The 21810-nt window shown below is 40.7% G+C and overlaps 1 protein-coding gene and 1 pseudogene across 4 annotated transcripts in view; both read left to right on the top strand.

Moving 5' to 3' along the window:
• The window catches only part of VTCN1 (V-set domain containing T cell activation inhibitor 1), a 59052-nt gene extending 53981 nt beyond the window's left edge, over positions 1-5071 (top strand). For 3 of the 4 annotated variants that reach the window (XM_055312605.1, XM_055312606.1, XM_055312603.1), the window contains 2 exons: positions 735-904; positions 3539-5071. In XM_055312605.1, coding sequence (XP_055168580.1) covers positions 735-859 — 125 coding nt within the window. In that variant the 3' untranslated portion in view covers positions 860-904; positions 3539-5071. Of the gene's footprint in view, positions 1-734; positions 905-3477 lie in introns of all 4 variants that reach the window. The other variant, XM_055312604.1, reaches the window with a different exon arrangement.
• A 13834-nt stretch (positions 5072-18905) lies between these two features.
• LOC129501221 (60S ribosomal protein L17-like) lies at positions 18906-20131 on the top strand (annotated as a pseudogene).
• The last annotated feature ends 1679 nt before the right edge of the window (positions 20132-21810 follow it).

Here is a 21810-nt window from a genome sequence, read left to right as displayed (position 1 = left end):
CCTCTTACTGTTGTTACAGGTGATATTTGTTGAGTGCTTATTACATGCCAGGTCCTGTTGTCCCGTTCTAAGTGCTTTACATGTATTAACTGATTAATCCTCATAAGAACTCTGTGAAGTCCATTATTATTTTAGCCTTATTTTCCAGGCAAAGAAAATGAGGCACGTAAAGGTTGAATAACTTGCCTAAAGTCACACAGCTAGTAAGTGTGAAAGCTGAAATGAACCAAATGAGATTGGATTGTCCAGGAAGAAAACAAAATAAAAGAAGAGTAATCTCATTTCTTCACTTCTACCTTTCTCTTCAAAATGAGAATAATACTTTTGAATCACTTTGTAGTGGTGTGATGAAGCAAATGACATAGAACCTGTAAAGGTCACTGCCTACAGGCAAAAATATGTCTGAAACCAAGCACTGGCCATGACCACTTATCCTATTCTTTATTTGGTAAGCAATAACAATGTTTTTATTGGTCTAGTTTTTCATGTGACTGAGTGTTCACTGGAATGGACAACAGAAGGGAACTTTCTTTGAAGAAAGAGAAAGCTCTAATATTAAGCCAGTTACAGAGAAGTAGAGAAAAGGGTACAAAACTGCCTCCAAACTGGGGTATAAGTTGTATTAGAAACAACTTAATTCTCTTTTTCAGGTGCTTTTCTTTGCTAAACCGGCCATGTGAAGAAGATATCCAGCTTCTCCTCTGTGACCCTGAACTTTTTCTCTCCCTTTGCAGACTCTGAGATTAAAAGGCGGAGTCACCTACAGCTGCTGAACTCAAAGGCTTCCCTGGGTGTCTCTTCTTTCTTTGCCATCAGCTGGGTACTCCTGCCTCTCTCCTCTTACCTGATGCTAAAATAAGCTGCCCTGGCCACACAGAAACATGCAGAGTCATTGGTATGACAGGTGAGATGAATCACGAATGGTGTGGGGATCGGATCTGTGTGTGTTGTGTTCCTAACAAGAGTCAAGCAACCTGGGATCCCTGGGTGGTGCAGCGGTTTGGCGCCTGCCTTTGGCCCAGGGCGCGATCCTGGAGACCCGGGATCAAGTCCCGCGTCGGGCTCCCAGTGCGTGGAGCCTGCTTCTCCCTCTGCCTATGTCTCTGCCTCTCTCTCTCTCTCTCTCTCTCTCTCTCTCTATCATAAAAAAAAAAGAGTCAAGCAACCTCCAGCATCAGCCTCAGAAAGAAACACTTGACAATGCCAGGGCAGTGGGTACTATTCCTCCTGGTCTTCTGAAACGTGAACAAAGAGTGTAGATCTCATGGATACACTTACAGCAAAAACAACTACGTGATGCAAATATTTGTGTAAATTCAAACCTCTTTTCATTTATTGAGTCATCCATCCACAAGGTGAAAAGAGAAAGAGAAAGAGATGTTTAGTCCCCATAGTTCCTCTGGATTTCAGTGCTATTTTACAAAGCATCATGCTGTGCACATAATCTCTCACATGAGTGACCTCCTCCAGGTACCTCAACAAAGCTCCCATTGACCAGCAGTTTGACAAATGACTCACCAACTAGCCCCTCCTGCTGAGACTTCTCCCTGTCACTCGAGCATCCAATTATTGGTAGGATGCTGTTTTCTGAATATTGGCCTTGTGTGGAATTTGTATACAGCTGAGCTCATGAGGCTCCAGGCAGCAATGCCACATCATTCGGTGGCATCACCACCACGCCCTCAGGCTTACAAGCTTAGAACTATTTTTGTGCCCTTCTGTCCTTCATGTCCATTTGTTACCAAGCCCTATAGCAGTTCCCTTTGCTGTCTCTCAGACTCACCCTAATCCAGCCTTGTTTCATCTGCCAGACTAGTTCTAAAACCTTATACTTGCCCCTTCCTCTCCCTGTGTCCAGTGATAGGAAATAAGATGCCAAAATAAAATTATTCAAATGCTATTCTCATCTCAGCATTCCTTTGCTCCAGAACCTAAGGTGACTCCCTGGGTACTATCATGTCACGTTAAAGTCCTCAGCCATGACGTCACAGCTCTCTGATAAGTTTCTTTTCCTGAGCTTCCTACTTCTCTCAACTGCCTGCTGCACTCTCTGGCCTTGCTCCCTCTCATACTGCTCCTTTCTGGAAGTCTCCTCTACTCTAAGGCAATTCAAATCCACACTACCTTCACCCATTTCAATCCAGTGCTTCCCAGCTTCTACAGCCCACTTTCCTGATGGTCCCTTTGGCCCACATCCCCTTGGCATGCATGAATAATGCACATATATTCCTTGCCTAGATTGTTAAGCAGGGCAGGCAGATCTGTTGATCTGCTTTTCCTTCTTTCTCCTGTTCTCCAAACACAACAGTGCGGTGCACAAAATGGACTTTTTGTAAAGAAACCCGCCCGTTCCCACCTCCATGGTTGTCACTGGAAGAAAATTTCCCTGAGGAAGCTCTCTCTTAAGGATTTCACTGGTAGAAAAGGAACTCTTTCTTCTTTCCTTGATTCCCCACAACACTGTAAGTGAATTTTTAATATCCTGCAACTAGATAATCTGACCTATAGGGAGTATAGCTTATTCATCTTCATCTCGTATTCCCTTCGAGCGGTAATTTGCAGCCTTGTTTAAAAGCCATGACATACAAGTAAGAGATGATGTTCACATGCAGTATGCATAGGTTATATACTGTTGCCTGATTAGCTACAGCTCTCCACCTCTTTCTCCCTAGAACTACAGAGAACCCTGGAACCTTAAATCATTTTTTTAAAATAAATAGATCATTACTTGGGAAACACATGAGTGACTGTTGGGGAAGGCCATTGAAAAGGACTATCAGTTGACCCATGAGCTACACCCAGGTGATCAGAGGCTCCTCACCTCCACCCCTGTCCTTGGAACAAGGGTCCCACTTGCCTGTCTCACTCCCAGAGGCTGCTGCAAGGACATGGCCTTGAGATAATAATGTGGTGTCGAGAACACCTTGCACGGTATACGTGACTGAACCTAGTAAAGGCCCCTATAAAAATTTTTAAGACCTGTGAGTATCCACTCATCTTCTTGCTGCCCAAGACAAGCCTCATATGTAAATGCCCTTTGCTACTTGAAACTGCCAACCCACCAATCTGGAGTACCCTGCTTCTTTCTTCTGAGTCTTCCTGCCCTTATCAGACTACACCTGGGGAGCTCCTGGGAGAGTTGCGAACCAAAGCTAATCACAATATTTGGGTCGCACACATTCCTTGGTTGGAAACTCAGGTGGAAGTCATCTTTCTACTTCCACCTGGGAGTCTGCTCAGAGTTCATCTCTCAGTTCCTGTTTGCTCTCAGCATGATCCCCTTCCTTAAGAAGAGACTCAAGCCATCTCCTTTCCCCCAGCAACCCATATTATCATGTGGTCTCAATAGGACAGCCTCAAAATACTGGAAAACAAGTCCATTTCTAAACAAGAGATACCCTCATACGGTGGCAGAGACAACCGGTTCTCAATAAATGCTGAACGGTTGTAATGATATCCTATTTCTGTTATTTTCAGAATCCCAGGAAATCTGCAGAACTGTTTTACCACAAGATATGACCTAGTTTTGTATTTCTAGGGGGAAATGAATTCATGTCTAGAAGTTTGGAGTGAACAAATAAGATCAAGAAGCAAAAAGAAGCCAAAAGCAACCCACAGAAGACTCCAATATAAACAAGATAAATCTATCTTCAAAGACATATATTAAAGGCTGGGAACATAATTCATCTGAACTGGATAAGTGTTAGGATTAAGTAAAATGCACATGGAGATAAGTGGATCTCCATATCTCAGGGACCTCCTCTTAGCCACCACCCCCCACCACCATCCAGGGAGCGACAGGATGAGATAGTGCCTCTCCCTTGTCTCTAAATCTTTATATTGTTATAATGTTGCTCTGAGTTCCAAGAAAGTTTTGACTGCAATACCTCCACTTCTTATAATCCATAAACTATAGTGGATATAGTAAGAAGCTGCTAATTAGCTACCACTTCATAGTTCAGAGGTGGCTAAATTTTAGTTTGGGTCAAAGAATTCACTTTTCATTAGGATGCTTCCAAAAATGCCTTGGAATCGCCTCCTATCTGACAAATGCTAAAGAAATATGGAAAAGGTCCTAATTTTAACATAAAACATGTAGCTTGGAGACATTGGTTTTCTCAATTATGTCAGCATCTTCTTTTTAAAATAAACAAATGCCATTTTATTCCTCAGATGACATGCATCCTTAAGTGGCCCAGGAAAGGACCTCTCATCATCACTGTATATGGCATTATGTCATCACAAGGTTTGAGGTTTCAGCTTTCTGTCTGGCATGGACAGCGATAACTTCAGCCTTCAACAGCATCTAGAGCAGTGGGACTTAGCTGGGGTGATTTTTCCCACCTCTTCCCCCCAATACAGGACATATGTCTGGAAATGTTTGGAGACAATTTTAGTCGTCACAACTTGGGGGAGAGGGGAGGGTGCTAATGTTATAGACAGAACCTAGGGATGCTGCTCAACATCCAAAGCAGGATAGCCACCCACAATAAAGAATTATCCAGCCCCAAATGTCAGTTGTGCTGATACAAGAAACCCTGATGTAGAGTAGAAAAGATCTAGAAAAGAGGGAAGCAACCAAACCTGTTTGCTTCCTACAAATATACACTATCCTCTGTTCCTTTGGCTGCTGTGTCAGCACAGAGAGCCAGAGCTCAGTTTCAGGCAACCAGGAATTCCTGATGGGGTTATCTCCAGCTGGTTCCTTTCCCTTCGTTCTACAGTACAAATCAGGTTCTGTGAAAACTTCCTGCATTTTATCTCAAGCTCTCTCACTATGAATTCAGATCTCAGGATCCTGTCTAGTCCCATGCAAATTAAGGCAGCAAAAACTTGTCCCTTCCTTGAAATACATGGAGACTTCTGAAAGCAGGGGCAATGAACCTTCAAAATGAGACCCTGAGGAATAAAGCTTTGATTAAGAATGTTCTGTTCACATCTCCCTTTTCCATACTTTTCATGTGTTGACGTCTGCCTCCCTTTGGACCCACCATGTCTGTATTCCATTTTGTTATAGAAAACTTAATTTTTGAGTTCTGACCCTTCATGAGGATTAAATACATATTTCCTATACTGTTGTCTGCCTGGTTTGTCAAAGGAAGTGAGCATAAGGGAAGATGGATAAAAAGCCATGGATCAAGTTCTAAAAATTAGCACATAACAGGCCTTCAATAAATGTTTGTTGAATGAAGAGATAAATGAATAGGAGCCTATGAGTATGGGCCAAGTGGCTGAGCCTAGTTTTTTAAGGAAACTCCATAGACTTTCCCAGCCTGCAACATGTTCATCTGGGAAAGGTCTTAGTGGCTTGAGGCAGTTAAATTTGGGAGAATACAAAAAAGCTGGACAAACCCATTGTTCTAGTGTCAAAAAATCTGATTTTTACTATTCAGTAACTATCAACTTCTCAAATCTTAGAGGTGGAGGACCTCAAAATCATCTTTACTAGTCCTTTCACTTTTCAGATGAAGACCCAGAGGCCCAGGGTGAAGTGTATATAATTGTCTGCCCTCAGGGTATGTGACTTGCCAAAAACTGCACTGATAGTTGGAAGAGGGATAACATCTATATAAATTTAATTGCCAAAGGGCAAATTCTCAAGGGACTTCCAGAACAACTCTTCCCTGCTATATTTTCAGCTTGGTTCCAATCTGGTTTTCCAATCTGGTTCCAATCGGCTTTTTGCAAGAAGAGACCAATGCTGAACCAAATTGAAAAAGCAAACGGTAAGAGAAGAAACACTCCCAACCCAGGTTAATTCTTTGGCTTTGTCCATGAGCACATGGCAGATGTGTTAAGACAACAGACATAATCATATCAGCTGAACACAAGAACCAGAATGTGATGCACACCACAAACATATGGGGAAGCTCAAATTTGGATGCCAAAGGCTAAAACATTTCAGAGGTATTAACATATTTGACTGAACACATCAAACTTCAAGGTGAGGCATCAGCTCCCAACTATACCCATCATTTGAAAATTAAATGCATAGTGCATAGTGACCTCATGCTGTGCATTATTAATTGGGGGAAAGGGTTTACAGGGTGCATTGTTGCATAATAAAGCTTCCGCTTGATGGCATATGTGGTATGCTTCAGGTCTATTGAGGAAGCATAATTCCCAATCTCCCTCTGGCTGGGGAAGCCTCCATGCATCCAACTGGCTGCCCTAATTCAGATGTCTTCCTATGTGCCTGAGCTCCTGCTCCTTCTGACTTGGTCTTATGGCCTCTTTCATGTCAGTCATCTCCAGGAGTCTCAGTATGAAAGCCATGAGTGAGAATTAACTGTCACAAAAACAGGGCATAAGCTATGCCTGCTCTCTCCTGTCTCTTTAAATTCTACCTACCCTCAGCAAAAATGCTTTCCCCATGAAGCTGTTTCTGAGCAGTTCTACACAACATGATTTTACTCTTGTCTTTGATCTATACGTGCAATTTAGCACAAAATCACACTCTGTTTTATCTACTGGTTTTCACTGCTGTATGCTTGTACTCTCTTTAAGATGACGACAAAATAAAGATGAGGGTCCAGGCAGACAGCCCTTGAAAGTCTGCTCTTAGAAGAGGGTCAAGCAGATACACCCAGGAAGCCTTGTTCCCTGATGGTGTTTGCTGGGACAGAGCAGGTAATTGCAGTCTAGAAGGGGGCTCTGCACTTATCACTACAGGAGCCCCTGTGTCTACTGAAAGGTACGGCTCCCCCAGAAAATGATATGTCTGTGTCTTCTCAAAGTCATAACTTGACCTTCAGCATTATCTTGTCTCTTCAGTTCCAATCTAACCATCTGATCTAAGGCGTATCCTTTTCAATTATAAGGTCCCTTACCCAAAACTCTAAACATTTCAAGTAAGAACATTATGAATGCCTTGGTCCTATATCCCTTTTTTAGAACAAGCCAAAAGTGATGCTCAGTTAATCTAGCCTGTGAGCAGTTCATAGCAGAATGAGAGCATTTCCCTTCTCTTTGCCCTCTGTATTTGCAGTTAAGCAAACAGTTATTTGTAACTATTCATGTGTCATTCTAGGGAGAATGATTTAGGTTTTGATGGATATAATTCCAGGTCCTTATGGTACCTAATATGACTTTGATGAGTTGGTTCATGTAGCCATAAAAGACACCAGTGGTGGGTCCAGGCCTCACACCTAGGGTAGGTGAGACCAGAAGCATGACAGGGCTATAGCATACAGACAGTAGTTTCTAATGAGAGGCAGTGGTGCCCCAAAAAAAGCCGAGTCAGAGCCTGCTAAATGAGGATCTGTGAGAAAAATGATAATTGTCTTCAGTTTCCTCTCCCTTCTCTTTTTCCTCCCACATGGCCTCAACTCTCCTCTAGGCCCTGAGTACTTGCTGTGTTTCCACCCTTCTTTCCATTAACTGCTGCACCTACCACTGCCCAAGAAAAAAATGCTCCCTGGCATCTAGCTACACATGAGAAGGTAATTTATGGACTACCTTTTTCATTAGCTTACTGTATTGCCCACTCATGAAGGCAAGTCTTTACTTTGTAAAAATAAAGCCATGAGTAAACATTTTGAACAAAAATATTAAACTACTGAGAAATACTTGGAATGTCAAAGTGTAGACCAGTGATTCTCAGCAAGGAAGTCTGGGGGTAGGGATACGGAGGCTTTTTAACAGTACAGACATCACTACTTCCACCTCCATTGCAACAGTTAAGAATCACTGTGCAACATGAGACATACCCTTGAAGAGAATATGTTACCCTTACAAACACAGGACTATTTTGTGGAAGTTTGAAGTCAACCGATACAAATAGCTACCTTCAGAGAAGGAAAGGAAATCAAATATCAAATGTCCTGGTAGGTATTTTTCTCATTCAAGCCTTATCCTATATGGAGGGTATCCCCTTGACTCATCACCATCACCATCACCATTTTACAGAGGAGAAAACAGGTCCTGAGAGGTTAAGTAACTTGCTTAAGATCACACAGCCAACAGGCTGAATCAGAATTCAAACTCAACTCTACCATCACCACCCATACTATTTCTGAAAGAGTCTGGCCATGTGTAAAAGTGCTATCGGAGATTTAAAACATTATATAAATATTGGCCATCATGTTATGGTACATATTAAAATATGAGGAGTCATTGGGAGCTTTCAGCTTTATTGCTCATGCAGATTTTTTCAATCTCTGTGAGGACAGCTCTTCTCTCCGGAAGGAGACTGCAATGCTGCCTTGGTTACACTTGGGGCCATTTCCCATCATGGCACTTCCCTGGGTCACAGAGGGGCTGGTAGTGGAATTGCGAGCCTCTTCTAACTGGCTCTGGCAACACCACTTGTTATGTTGCCAACAGTCCTTCCAGGACTACCTCTAAGACATCAGAAGAAGGCTGTAATCTGCTGAGGTGAAGGCTTTTCCAGTTGATCCGAAATGTCTTCTGAGACCAGTTTATACATTCATCCTTGTTCAGCCTCAAGTACACCTGGAAAGAACACATTTAATTATTGTATATTCTTCCTTGAATCCACTGGATCACACATGGTCCTATCTCCTCTGCCATGACCAACTGTACTGCTCTTATGTAATCAAATCTATCAGTTTTTCTACTTTTGTGGGTTTTTTTAGTACTTCTGTTTATGTATATTTAGATATAACTTCTGCACCCCTAGTTATGTTAAAATATTCATCTTTACATTATAATACTCCATGTTTCTTCTTTCTTTTTTTTTTAAGATTCTATTTATTTATTCATAAGAGACACAGAAAGAGAGAGAAGCAGAGACATAGGCAGAGGGAGAAGCAGGCTCCCCACAGGGACCCCGATGTGAAACTCTATCCCGAAGCCTTGGAATCACACCCTGAGCTGAAGGCAGACACTCAACTGCTGAGCCACCCAGGTGTCCCACTTCCATGTTTCTTTTTAACATTTTTAAAAAGATTTTATTTATTTATTTGAGAGAGGGTAAGAGTGAGGGCAAGAGAGAGCACACAGAGGCAGAGGGAAGAGAAGCAGACTCCCTGTCAAGCAGGGAGCCTAGGGTGGGGCTCAATCTCAGGACCCCAGGACCCTGAGATCATGACCTGAATGGAAGGCAGACACGTAACCGACTGAGCCACCCAGTGCCCCCTTTTTTAATATTTAAACCTTTACTCCATCTTAATTTTTGGTATAATCTGTGAGATAAGAGAGTTAACTACTGTTTTTTTTTTCAAATTATTCTCTAATACTAGTTATTAATTAATCCTTACCTCCACTAACTTTTTAAAATATTACATTGCATGTTCCCATATATACTGTGTCTGTTCCTGAACTTTCAATAACCTTGAGACCTACCATTTTAACAAGTCTATATAGGAAAGGAAAAAAGAATAGTTATATGCAAATCCATTTTTCCCAGCTACTCCATGGAGATAGATAAGAAAGAGACCAAAACAGAGGGGAAAATTAGAAATGAATAATGAATGATCAGAAGGGACTTATCAGGGATCCCTGGGTGGCACGACAGTTTGGTGCCTGCCTTCGGCCTAGGGCGTGATCCTGGAGTCCCTGGATCGAGTCCCACATCGGGCTCCCTGCGTGGAGTCTGCTTCTCCCTCTGTCTGTGTCTCTGCCTCTCTGTGTGTGTGTGTGTCTCTCATGAATAAATAAATAAAATCTTAAAAAAAAAAGAAGGGACTTAGCAGTTCAAAAAATAAACCCTTGTAAGACTTTGCCCTGGTGTAAACAAAGATGTTACCACTCTCCCTTAATGTGGTGAGCAAGGAGGAAGGATAATCAGGGTAGACACACCTATTGGAAAAATGCTCAGCTCCATTTAATCCCTCCCCCTACCTTACCCATTTATGAGCCAATGTACCCTATTTACTTACCTACATTTAGGGTCAGGCCTGACCTGAGCATACTCTGAACAGAGTTCCTGCTCTGGGCAAAAATTATATTGGGAGTCCTGTCTCAACAGGACCTACCTCATTTGGTAGCTACAACTATTAAAGACAGAATTCATAAAAAGCAGTCACTACATTGCCTGGCTGTATTAGTTTGTTAGAAAACTGCCATAACAAAAGTTCATAGATTGGGTGGCTTAAACAACAAAAGTTCCAAGAACTGAACTAAGATCAGAGCATCAGCAGGTTTCATTTCTCCTGAGGCCTATCTTCTTGGCTTGCAGAAGGCACCTTCTCACTGTGTCCTTACTAGCCCTTTCTCAGTACACATGCATCCCTGGTGTCTCTCCCTCTTTTTATAAGGACCGGTCATATTGGGTTAGGGCCCATCCATGTGACTTCGTTGAACCTTGACTACCTCTTCAAAGGCCCTATCTCCAAAGAGTCACATTCTGAGGTATACTGGGCTTAAGGACTTCAATTTATGAGTTTGGAGGGGATACAATTCACACAATAACATTGGCATATATAAAAGAACTAATAAAAATGTGTTATTCCTAAGTACATGTGTTGGGCAATGCAAACAAAGATTGATGCAACCATAACAAAGAAACATAGGAACAACTTTGCTTTTTCCTCTTTTCTGACCAAGAATAGATGTGTCTAATGCTTGAACAGCTGGGACACAACAGAAAGCCTTGTCCAAATAGCTACCGATCCCAACCAGGTCAGAGGATACTTGAAGACTAGAGCACAATGGCTCAGCAGGTAGATGCTGCTAAGAGAACTGAATTGGCTAATGGCCTCCCCAAACCATAGGTTACTATTTTAAATGTTACAAAAGACCGTAGAGCATGAAAAGATGAAAAATAAAACCAGTGTGGGTCCAATCTTCAAAGGGGGAGAATTGAGTGATAGTGGCAGTTTGGCTGCATGAGACTAAACTAAATTGCTGGGTACTGAGCTGTCCAGGGGCTAGAGGGAGATCACAGTCTTTTCTGTCCTAGGACTCTTGGGATAGAAAATAGTTTTTTCCTTCTTTTCTTTCCTTTTCACTAAAATCCTTTTGCAGTCCTTGAAGATGAAAAACGTCTGTGCATTGGTCAAAATCACGCAAAAGGGACACAAACACACTTACCCCTAGTGCTGCATAATGTTAACGTAAAACAGGGCTTATTTGGGTAAAACATTCCAAGCGGATTTGAAGGAGCAGGGCAAGCCTCTGCACTCTTGTAAGAGTGGCCTGGTTAGGCAGGGCATAGCTGTACTAGGCCCAATAGGGCCAAGTGTTCAAGTAGAGAGTAGCCACCCAATCCCACTACAGTGGAAAGTGACCCTCCCCCACCCCAACCATGCTCTATGTATTTGTGGAAAAAGAAAAGTAGGTAACTATAATGTGGAGGCTGAGAAAAATTAAGGCCATTCCACCTAAAGTTTAGCATAGCACAAGTACAGCCATCTTAGGCCCCTGTGAATAAGAGCTGAACTTTACAGGAAAAACTGCAGAATGTCCTCGGCAGGGATCCAACTGCAGAATGTCCTCGGCAGGGAATCCCATATCAGAAAGACAACAGAGCCCATGCCCATGGTAGAAAGTCCCATATTAGAATGAGAACAGAGCTCAATGCCCTTGAAAGCCCCATATCAGAATGTAAACAGAACTTGAGAAATTCCTGCACCCCTTCTGAAAATCCCCTAGACCAGCCTATAAAAAACCCAGCTGTAACCCACTTCGGGGTCCAAATCTCTGCTCCACTGTGTCGGGTATACTTGGACCCAAGCTTGAGCTTGCTATAAACCCTCGAGCGCTTGCATCGGTGTCGGCTCCTCGGTGGTTTCTCGGATTCACAATCTTGGGCACAACATATAATGCTAGAGAAGCCCCCAATTGAGGAAATGGTCTGGTTAAAAGGGGATCACCCAAAGCTCAGGAGCTAGTATTTTTTTTAAGATGAATTTATTTATTTATTTACTTGAGAGAGAGAGAGAGATAGCAGGCATGGGCAGGGGGCAAAGGGAGAGAGAGTGTTAAGCAGACTCCATGCAGAGTGCACAGCTAACATGGGGCTCGATCTCATGACCATGAGATCACGACCTGAGCCAAAACCAAGAGTCAGCCGCTTAACCAGCTGTGCCATCCAGGTGCCTCTCAGAAGCTAGTATTAGGTCATTTTCTACCCAACGGCTTTCAGGCCCTCCAGATGCACATCTGCTTAGTCAGGGAAAAGGAATATGGAGCAGCCACTGTAGGCAGGGCAATCCTCACTGCATATAAATGTCATTGGACTGCTGGTCAGCTGAAATGGCAGCACAAAATATGATTTTTTTAAAGATTTTATTTATTCATGAGAGACAGAGAGAGAGAGAGAGAGGCGGAGACATAGGCAGAGGGAGAAGCCGGCTCCCCTCAAGGATCCCGATGCAGAACTTGATCCTGAACCCCAGGATCATGCCCTGGGCCAAAGGCAGATGCTCAACCACTGAGCCACCCAGATGTCCCTATGACTGATTTTCTTTAAGCACTCTTACATAGGTGTGGCCGCACATGCAGGGTGAGCCAGGACTCTGCACGACTCTTGTTTTTTGCAGTAGGGCCTAAATTGTGATTTTAAAAACAAACAACAAACAAAAAACTCAAGAAAACTCTGGAGTGACCGTGCCAGAAGGGCTGTGAAGGTGGGACCTCTACATTCCTTTTTGTCATCTGAAGACCACCAACAGTTTCTCATCCTCAGAGCTCTCTGAGTTCACTAAGTGATGAATCTTTTCCTTTGACCTTCCTCTCTGCTTCATGTGCTCAGTTGCTCCCTGGACAAATGACAGTCCAAATGCGATCATTAGGGCCACCTGGGTAGCTCAGTCCCTTAAGTGTCTGCCTTCGGCTCAGGTCATGATCGTAGAGTCCTGGGATCAAGCCTTGCCCTGGGCTCCCTGCTCAGTAGAGAGCCTGTTTCTGCCTTTGCCCCTCTCTCTGCTTGTGCTCTCTCTCTCACAAATAAAATATTTTTTAAAAATGCTAACATTAACACTATGAAAACAATAAAAATGTCTCAAACATATATTGTAGAGCAAATAAAAATTAATTTACACCAAGGGAAGAGGGTCACTTTAGCCCAAAGATTGCTTATATTTTTGGTAGTTACCAAACAAATAAAACATCTAATTCTCAAATTTTTATCTCCAACTTTTATCACTCTCTCCCAATCCAGACATGTTCCCAACATGGACCAGGCACCTCCATCTGAAGCTATCTCATTCTAAACATGGCCAAAACAAGCATACTTTGTTTGTTAAGTAATACTATCTACTTAAGTCATCCAAGTTAGAGCTTTCAGTTTTTGAAAGCTTTCAACCCTAAGTCCTAATTAATTGGTCATTGCTTTTTATCAACTATACTGCCAAAATGCATCTATATCCTTATTGTTCCACTGCTCTTTATCCTTATAGTTCCTTAGTTCAGTATCTCCTCTGAAGTGAACAATTGCCTAGCCTCTAAACTAATCTTTCTGCTTCCAGTTTCATTTTGATTTTTGATCTGAGAACCATCCCTTTTGAGACATGGTGGATAGGTATACAAGCTTGATCTCTCCTGAACAAATCAATTTGGTTCAGGAGGGAAAAAGCAATAATTCCTTAGGTCCAATTCACAACAGAAGAATGACAGAGCTGAGAAATAGAGGAGCAAGTCTTTCCCGGTCAATGTGGTATGATGCTGTGGTTTGATTCAATGATTTTGGCAGAGTTTTATGCATTTTCTTGAAAAGAGATGGGAAGGAGATGTTCTTGATGGGAGATGGGAAGACAGAAGGAAAATGGCTACTGAACTGGTGGGTTAAATTAGCCAAGAATCAGGCAGCCCTGGGGGCTCAGCGGTTTAGTGCTGCCTTCAGCCCAGGACCTAATCCTGGAGACCTGGGATCGAGTCCCAGGCATGGAGCCTGCCTCTCCCTCTGCCTGTGTCTCTGCCTGTGTCTCTCATGAATAAATAAATAAAATCTTTAAAAAAAATAGCCAAGAATCTTTTAGGATTAAAGACAGGTAACCTTTAGCATTCCTTAATTATACAAAAGAACTTGAGTATATACATACTCTAAAAATTATAGGCAAATTTTAATGTATAGAGAAAAAAAATTACTCCTAAATCTACCACCCTGATAATGACTACCATGCCTGTACATACGCTTCCAGTCTCTTCCCACTACATATATATTTCATATAGTTGCAATCATAGCCTTTGTCTTGGGTAAATTTATAGAATGATACATCTAAAGATGTGCTAAGTTAGAAAAACAATTGACCTGGGTGTCTGGCTGGCTCAGTTGGAAGAGCACTTGATCTCAGGGTCGTGAGTTCCGTCCCCATGTTGGGTTTAGAGATTACTAAAATAAATAAACCTAAAAGTAAAGATTTAAAAAAATAAAAAAACAAGAAAAATAAATACAATTGACCTTACCTAATCTCATGCATTCCACATGAGGACTTTTCAATATGGTATATATCATTCATTAGGGAGTAGCTCCTAATGGTGAAGGGTGACGTTGGAGCCTGGTTGTATCTACACAATTTTATACAAAAGGAAGGGTAATGGTGAGGTGCTAGCCATTAACATCTTTGGACCCCAAATATGGGGGAAGTACCTAAACTCTAAGAAATAAACAAGAGAATCTCTTACCATTATAGCACATGCTAGGTCTTACTAACAACATCCTCAACATGAGGCTAATAATACCTACTTTCCAGGACTTTTGTGAGGAATAAATTATGTGAAATTACATGGTAAACTATTTTAAAATGACATAAATGTAAGGAAAAACTATTAGTATCACTCCTAAGTCTGTATCTCTCACTAAACTCCAAATTCCTTAGGACCTATCTTTGTATCTCCCCACTCCACCCTTCAGAATGCTATAACATAGAAGCAGAAACAGAGCTCTCTTGGAGCTGAGAGAAACAATTTTTCCTGGAATTGTCAGGGACATCTCACCAAGAGTTTTACAGGGGTAATGATAGGGATCTGGGAGCTATTTTTAATATTTATAAAAGTCTAACCTGATATTATACTGTTATCAGCAGTAAAGCTTTACAGGCTAAATAAAACATCAGTGTTTTCCTTAATTTTTCTTGTTTTCCCTTGTAAATAGAATTCTATAAAACAAGCACGCATCTCATTGAAAAATTAATTGTTGCTTTATTTAATAAATATTGTGGAGGCCCTGTGGTAACTGCAAGGGAAAAAAAAGATGAATAAAAGTAGTCATATTCCTTGCCTTTATGGAACTCACAGTCCAGTGAAGACAGACAAGTTCAATGTCCAAGTATAATACTACATGACAAGGGCAATACTAAGGACAATCACAATAAAGGGAATATATGCAAGACTATTAACCTAGATTTAAGTAGGGCTGAGTGGTCATGAAAAGCTTCCTGGAGGAAGTAAAGCCTTAAAAGACTTCTGGGAGTTTTTTTTTTTTAAGATTTTATTTATTTATTCATGAGAGACACAGAGACCTAGGCAGAGGGAGAAGCAGATTCCCTGCGGGGAGCCCGATGTGGGACTCAATCCCAGGACCAGGATCATGACCTGAGCCAAAGGCAGACACTCTACCACCGAGCCACTCGGGTGCCCCACTTCTGGGAGTTATCCAGGCAAAGGCTGAGTATATGTCCAGGCAGAGGGTGCAATATATGCAAAAAATCAAAGGTGACAGAAAACATGTCACCAAGACATTGTAGTTCAACAGGTCCCAATGTAGAATCAGGGTATAGGAGTGGGTAAAGGGAAAGATGGCATTTTACTCAGACTTTTATTTTGAAAATGTTCGCACATAGAAAACACTTGAAAAAATAGTGCAATGAATATCTATATACTTTCACCTAAATAATCTAGGGATTGATGGGGAGGATTGGTGGGGAGAGGGAGAGATAGAAAGATGAATGAATGAATGAATGAATGAATGAAGGCAAAATGTTAATAATTGGTGATCAGTTGGTGACAGAGATTTCTAACACTCTTCAGATGCTCTCTCTCCCCCAATTTGTAAATGTAAATCTTTCTACGCTTTCCTCTATTTTTTCCTCCTCTCCCTACTTGGGAAACTTTGAAGATTAACTGATCATAAAAACATTCTGCTGTAATGTGCAAGCTGCAGGGATTTCTAGTCCAGATGAACCAGTATTTCTCAAGATGTTTCATAACCAACCCCCTAAGGAACATTTTCAGATTTTTTTTCTAATTGTCTCTTCAGGGAACTTTACTATGCAGGTATACTATATATTTGGCTTTGTAATGTGTGAGTATTATATATACATATGCACTGTATATGCTATGTATAAGTAATATATATGCTTTATACTTTAAAAGAGTAAAATTTGGGGGCACCTGAATGGCTCAGTTGGTTAAATGACTCTTGGTTTTGGCTCAGGTCATGATCTCAGGGTTGCTGGATCTAGACCTGTATCAGGCTCTGTGCTTAGTGGTGGTCTGCTTGAGATTCTTGAGATTCTTTCTCTCCCTCTAACTCTCCTCCTCTCTCTCTCTCTCTCTCTCTCTCTCTCTCAAATAAATAAATAAACCTTTTAAAAAACAAAAAAGAGTAAGATTTTTCAATACCCCAGAACAAATTTTTGCCCACTTGCAGGCAATATCACTCCCACTGACAATGTATGAGATAAACAGATCTAACATAAAGAGTAATAAATCAGATTATAATACAACAGATTCTCATTCCAATTAGCTTTTAGAGGCAATTTTAACAAATTAGTCACTCATATATGTGTAAAGTAAAATAAATTCAAAGATTTCTAACAAAAAAAGTTAATTCCTAAGGCTTTGTGTCAGATCTTCCTCAAAAAACTTTTTATTGTAAGCCACTTGGCCAAAGACACCATAACTAATATGCTCCAGAGAACCTAGTACAGTGATCAAGGACTTAATTCATCAATTGTCACCTTCCTGACACAATGAATTAAATAACATAAGTCTCTGTTGGGAAAGGTAGGGACAGGACAATGGTAATCCCAAGTAGTTTGGGGGCAACAGAAAGGAACCAATCCAAAGCAGACAAGTCCTAGAGAAGGAGAATGCTCTTTGTAGTAGGCAGCAAAATTTAGGCAGGTGTTGGAATGAGAAGATGGTTTTGTAGATAAACTACCAACAACATCATTTTACCAAAGTCTAAGCAGCGCTGTTCAGTAGAAACTTAATGTAAGCAGTGTATACAATTACATTTTAGAAGCCATATTACAAAGGTTAAAAATGAACAAGTAAAAATTTTAATAATAGATTTTATTAATATATTTTTATTAAAATATTATCACTTTTAAAAAGATAAATAAGGGATCCCTGGGTGGCGCAGCGGTTTGGCACCTGCCTTTGGCCTGGGGCGCGATCCTGGAGACCCAGGATCGAGTCCCACGTCGGGCTCCCTGCATGGAGCCTGCTTCTCCCTCTGCCTGTGTCTCTGCCTCTCTCTCTCTCTCTGTGTGACTATCATGAATAAATAAATAAAATCTTAAAAAAAAGATAAATAATAGTAGATTCACATATTGGAATAGTATCCAGTGCAAAAAAGAAATAAGCTATCAAGCCATGAAAAGATGTGAAGGAAGCTTAAATGTCTATTATTAAGTGAAAGAAGCCAATCTGAAAAGGCTTCTGTATGACTCCAACAATATGACACTCTGGAAAGGACAAGATGATAGACAGTAAAAAAATCAGGGGTTGCCAGGATTTTGAGGAGAAAAAGAGGTGAATAATTGAAGCACCAGGGATTTTTAGGGTAGTGAAACTACTCTGTGTGATACTATAATGGCGGATACATGTCATTATACATTTGTCAAAACCTATAGAATGTACAACACCAAGAGTGACCCTTGATAAAACTATGGACTTTGATGATAAAAATGTGTCAATATTCCTAACTCTGGGAAACGAACTAGGGGTGGTGGAAGGGGAGGTGGGCAGGGGGTGGGGGTGACTGGGTGATGGGCACTGAGGTGGGCACTTGACGGGATGAGCACTGGGTGTTATTCTATATGTTGACAAATTGAACACCAATAAAAAATAAATTTATAAAAAAATGTGTCAATATTGGTTCAGTTATACCAAATGTAATACCCTGATGCAGGACATTGATGGCAAGGAGGCTGTGTGTTGTGTGGAGGAGAGGGGATATATGAGAATTCTCTGTACTTTCTGCTCAATTTTGATGTGAATCTAAAACTACTCTACAAAATAAAGTCTATATTTTAAAATATATATATGTATATATATATTTATAATTTCTATCATTTCAACATGCAATTTGTGTAAGACATTATTGAGATATTCTACATTCCTTTTTTCATTACAAATCTTTTAAAAACCTGCATGTATTTTACACTTAGACCATTTCTAATGTGAATTAACCACATTTCAAGTGCTCAAAAGCCACATGTTGGATAGCCCAAGTCTACAGCAGTCCAGCCACACTGGATATTTATACAAGGAAAATGTTTTTGCTATGCAAATGCAGGTTCCAATCAAGCCTCTGAATCCTCTTTCCACTTCAATTGCTACCTCTCAGCTCCTCTCATAAAGATAACTTAGGAGCATCCTCCCTACAAGCCCATTCTCCAGCTCAGTCCTCCAGATACTATCACTCCAGAGATTTTCCTGATAGGGCTCTGTCTAAAAGAGAGGCACTGAATAATATAAGGGATTTATCTCACCAGAGTTTCCTGAAAACACCATGTACTCCTCATTAATAAAAGGAGAAAAAGCTTTCACATCCTGCACAGTCTACAAAAAAAATATGAAGAATTTATTAAGATGCAGTGCAGATTTAAATGCTACCTAGAAAATAGGTACTTAAGAAAAAAAGAGTTGCTGTCAATATAGAAATAAATAACTCGGCTTTGCCTCAGTTATTGGGAATTATATATACTTCCATGCAACTAGGAACATTAATTATTTATATTCCCTAGCCACATTTCTGGAACTAATGTATAGACTTCTCTATAAGCCATGATATATTATAATCTACTCATGCTGTAAAGGCTATTACCAAGATGCGGGTGGACTTCAGCTCAGAAAAGTTAGCTGTCATTTGAATTAGAAAAGGCACTACATTAAATCACAGTCTGCCCTTTTATATTCATCATTTTCAGGTTATATCATTCAGAGAAGTGAAAAAAAAAAAGGCATTTATTTGCTTGCCATTTTGAAGAGCTCTTGCAAAGGAAGGGAAAAGAAAAAAACCCAGAAAGTGGCCCATGCAGTCCCACAGAATCCTGAGAAGAAAACAGCATGATATGACACAGGCTGCATACATATACATTTTACTTATAGTCACAGAAATCATTATTAAATGCCCAGCTCCCACCTGAGTTTTCTTTGAAATGAAGGAGGGAATTTTAAAATAAAACAAATAAAATTGGGGAACACCTGGGTGGCTCAGCGGTTCAGTGTCTGCCTTTGGCTCAGGGCATGATCCCAGGGTCCTGGGATTGAGTCCCCCAGCCGGCTCCTTGATGGGAGCATGCTTCTCCCTCTGCCTATGTCTCTACCTCTCTCTGTGTGTCTCTCATGAACAAATAAATAAAATTTTAAAAAACAAATAAAATTTGTATTTAACTATATATTGTATTTTTAAAATTAAGACTTCTACATGAGCTCTTCCCCTGAGCGGCCTGAGGTGACCTCCGGAGAGGGTTCGCTACTCACTGGACCCAGAAAACCCTACAAAATCATGCAAGTCGAGAGGTTCAAATTTTCGTGTTCACTTTAAGAACACACGTGAAACTGCCCTGGCCATCAAGGATATCCATATTCGAAAAGCCACCAAGTATCTGAAAGACGTCACTTTGCAGAAGCAGTGTGTGCCATTCTGTCGCTACAATGGTGGAGTTGGTAGGTGTGCGCAGGCCAAACAGTGGGGCTGGACAGAGGGTCGGTGGCCCAAGAAGAGTGCTGAATTTTTACTGCACATGCTTAAAAATGCAGAGAGTAATGCTGAACTTAACGGGTTTAGATGTAGATTCTCTAGTCATTGAGCACATCCAGGTGAATAAAGCCCCCAAGATGCGACATAGAACCTACAGGGCTCATGGCCGGATTAATCCATACATGAGCTCTCCCTGCCACATTGAGATGATTCTTACTGAAAAAGAGCAGATTGTTCCTAAACCAGAAGAGGAGGTTGCACAGAAGAAAAATATATCCCAGAAGAAACTGAAGAAACAAAAACTTATGGCCCGGGAGTAAATTCTGCATAGAATAAATGCAAATAAAAATAAAAACAAACAAACACAAAAGACTTCTACATGAAAAGTCAAAATATTTTCCATCATTATAACTAAATATTTGCAAATAGGTATCTTAATATAATCTCAAAATAGTTTAATAAAATGACATGATGTCTGGAATTTGATTGAAAATACTCCAATGGCGGGGGGAAGAAAATACTCCAACAAATAAAAATGATAATAAAGGTGAAAGTTGGAGGAAGAGCTGAAATAAAAATGACACAGAATGAGAGATACTTGGAGGGTCATTATATTTTCTCCACTATGTATAGCATATATCTAAAATTTTCCAAATAAAAACGTTCAAAATTGTTGGTGGTAAGTTTTAAAATATGTGGGTATCTTTAACAAAAGAAACTTAACTGGTTATTTCTGACACAAGGCATGGTGATTTACTTACATTCTTTTAGTCACATGTTTTTATCAAACATTATTTTCTCAATAAAAAAATCTATATACACACATGTCTAACACACACACACACACACACACACACACACACATTAATGCAGTCTACACTTCCTGAAGAAACTGGTAATGCATTTAGCTCTGCACCTCATTAGTTGTGGGTCCTTAAGCAAGTCACTTCCGAGCCTTATTAAGTAACAATAACATTTAAATGAGAAAATACATTTAAAAATACCCAGCACAGTGTCCGGCACTATGTAGGTATCGATTGTCAGTTTAAACAACATTTAATATATAGGAAGAAGTAGATTTACTATGGAGATAGGCCTATCCCTAAGGCTCCTGAGGAGTCATGAGCAAAAGGAGAAAAACAGGTATTTGGCTATATTGTTTTTCTCTTTCCACCCAATAGAGGACACCCCAACAGATTCCATCAAGCTCCACCATCCCCAACAGCTGCCCTTTGACTACTCCTGAGGCAAAGTTGGAGGAGATAGAGTAGGATTATGTATTCTTAGTATTCCTTGTCCCCTGGGTTGGGATGTGACTGGAGAGAGGACTGAGTAGGTCCTTCCAAAGCAAAGCGCCCAGGGGAACCAGGTGTCTGGACTAAGAGCTGTACTGATTGGAGACCAGGTGTTAGGCGTGGAGTCAGAAGACATGGATGCAAGCCCCCGTTCTTCCAGCAACTTTATGTGACCTCAGAGCATGTCTTTACCTAGCTGTGCCTCAATTTTCTCATATAGCCATATAATAAATCTTTATTGGGCTCCAGTTATGGGCCAGCCATGCATCTAGATACCATGAATACACAGACAATGGTCCTTGCCTTCAAAGCCTTACCAATCTGATAGGGAACACGCCATGAAGACATCGCGGGCAAATGTATTCCAGACAAAGGGTCTCTTCTTAATCAAAATTTCCACAATTAATCTTACAAGTTGACATGTTCATTAAATACAAATAACAAAAGAATCCTAAGGGGAAAAAGAGCACAGGTTAAATTATGATGCAAGACTATAAAGAGTGCAAAACATGCCTTTTATTTTTTCTTCTTTTTTTGTTAATTTTTTTGTGCAGTTGATATATCACATTAGTTTCGGTTGTACAACATAGTCATTTGACAAGTTTAACCATTCTGCTATGTTCACTGTTAAGTATAGCAACTGGATGTCACCCTACAGCACTATTACAATATCACTGGCTATGTTCCCTGTGTTGTCCCTTTTATTCCTGTGACTTTTTCATTCCATGACTGGTG

This window comes from Nyctereutes procyonoides, unplaced genomic scaffold (assembly GCF_905146905.1).
Source record: "Nyctereutes procyonoides isolate TBG_1078 unplaced genomic scaffold, NYPRO_anot_genome, whole genome shotgun sequence".
In the NCBI taxonomy this organism is placed as follows: domain Eukaryota; kingdom Metazoa; phylum Chordata; class Mammalia; order Carnivora; family Canidae; genus Nyctereutes; species Nyctereutes procyonoides.
The sequence above is the reverse complement of the archived record's forward strand: the minus strand, read 5'-3'. Positions and strand labels throughout refer to the sequence as shown.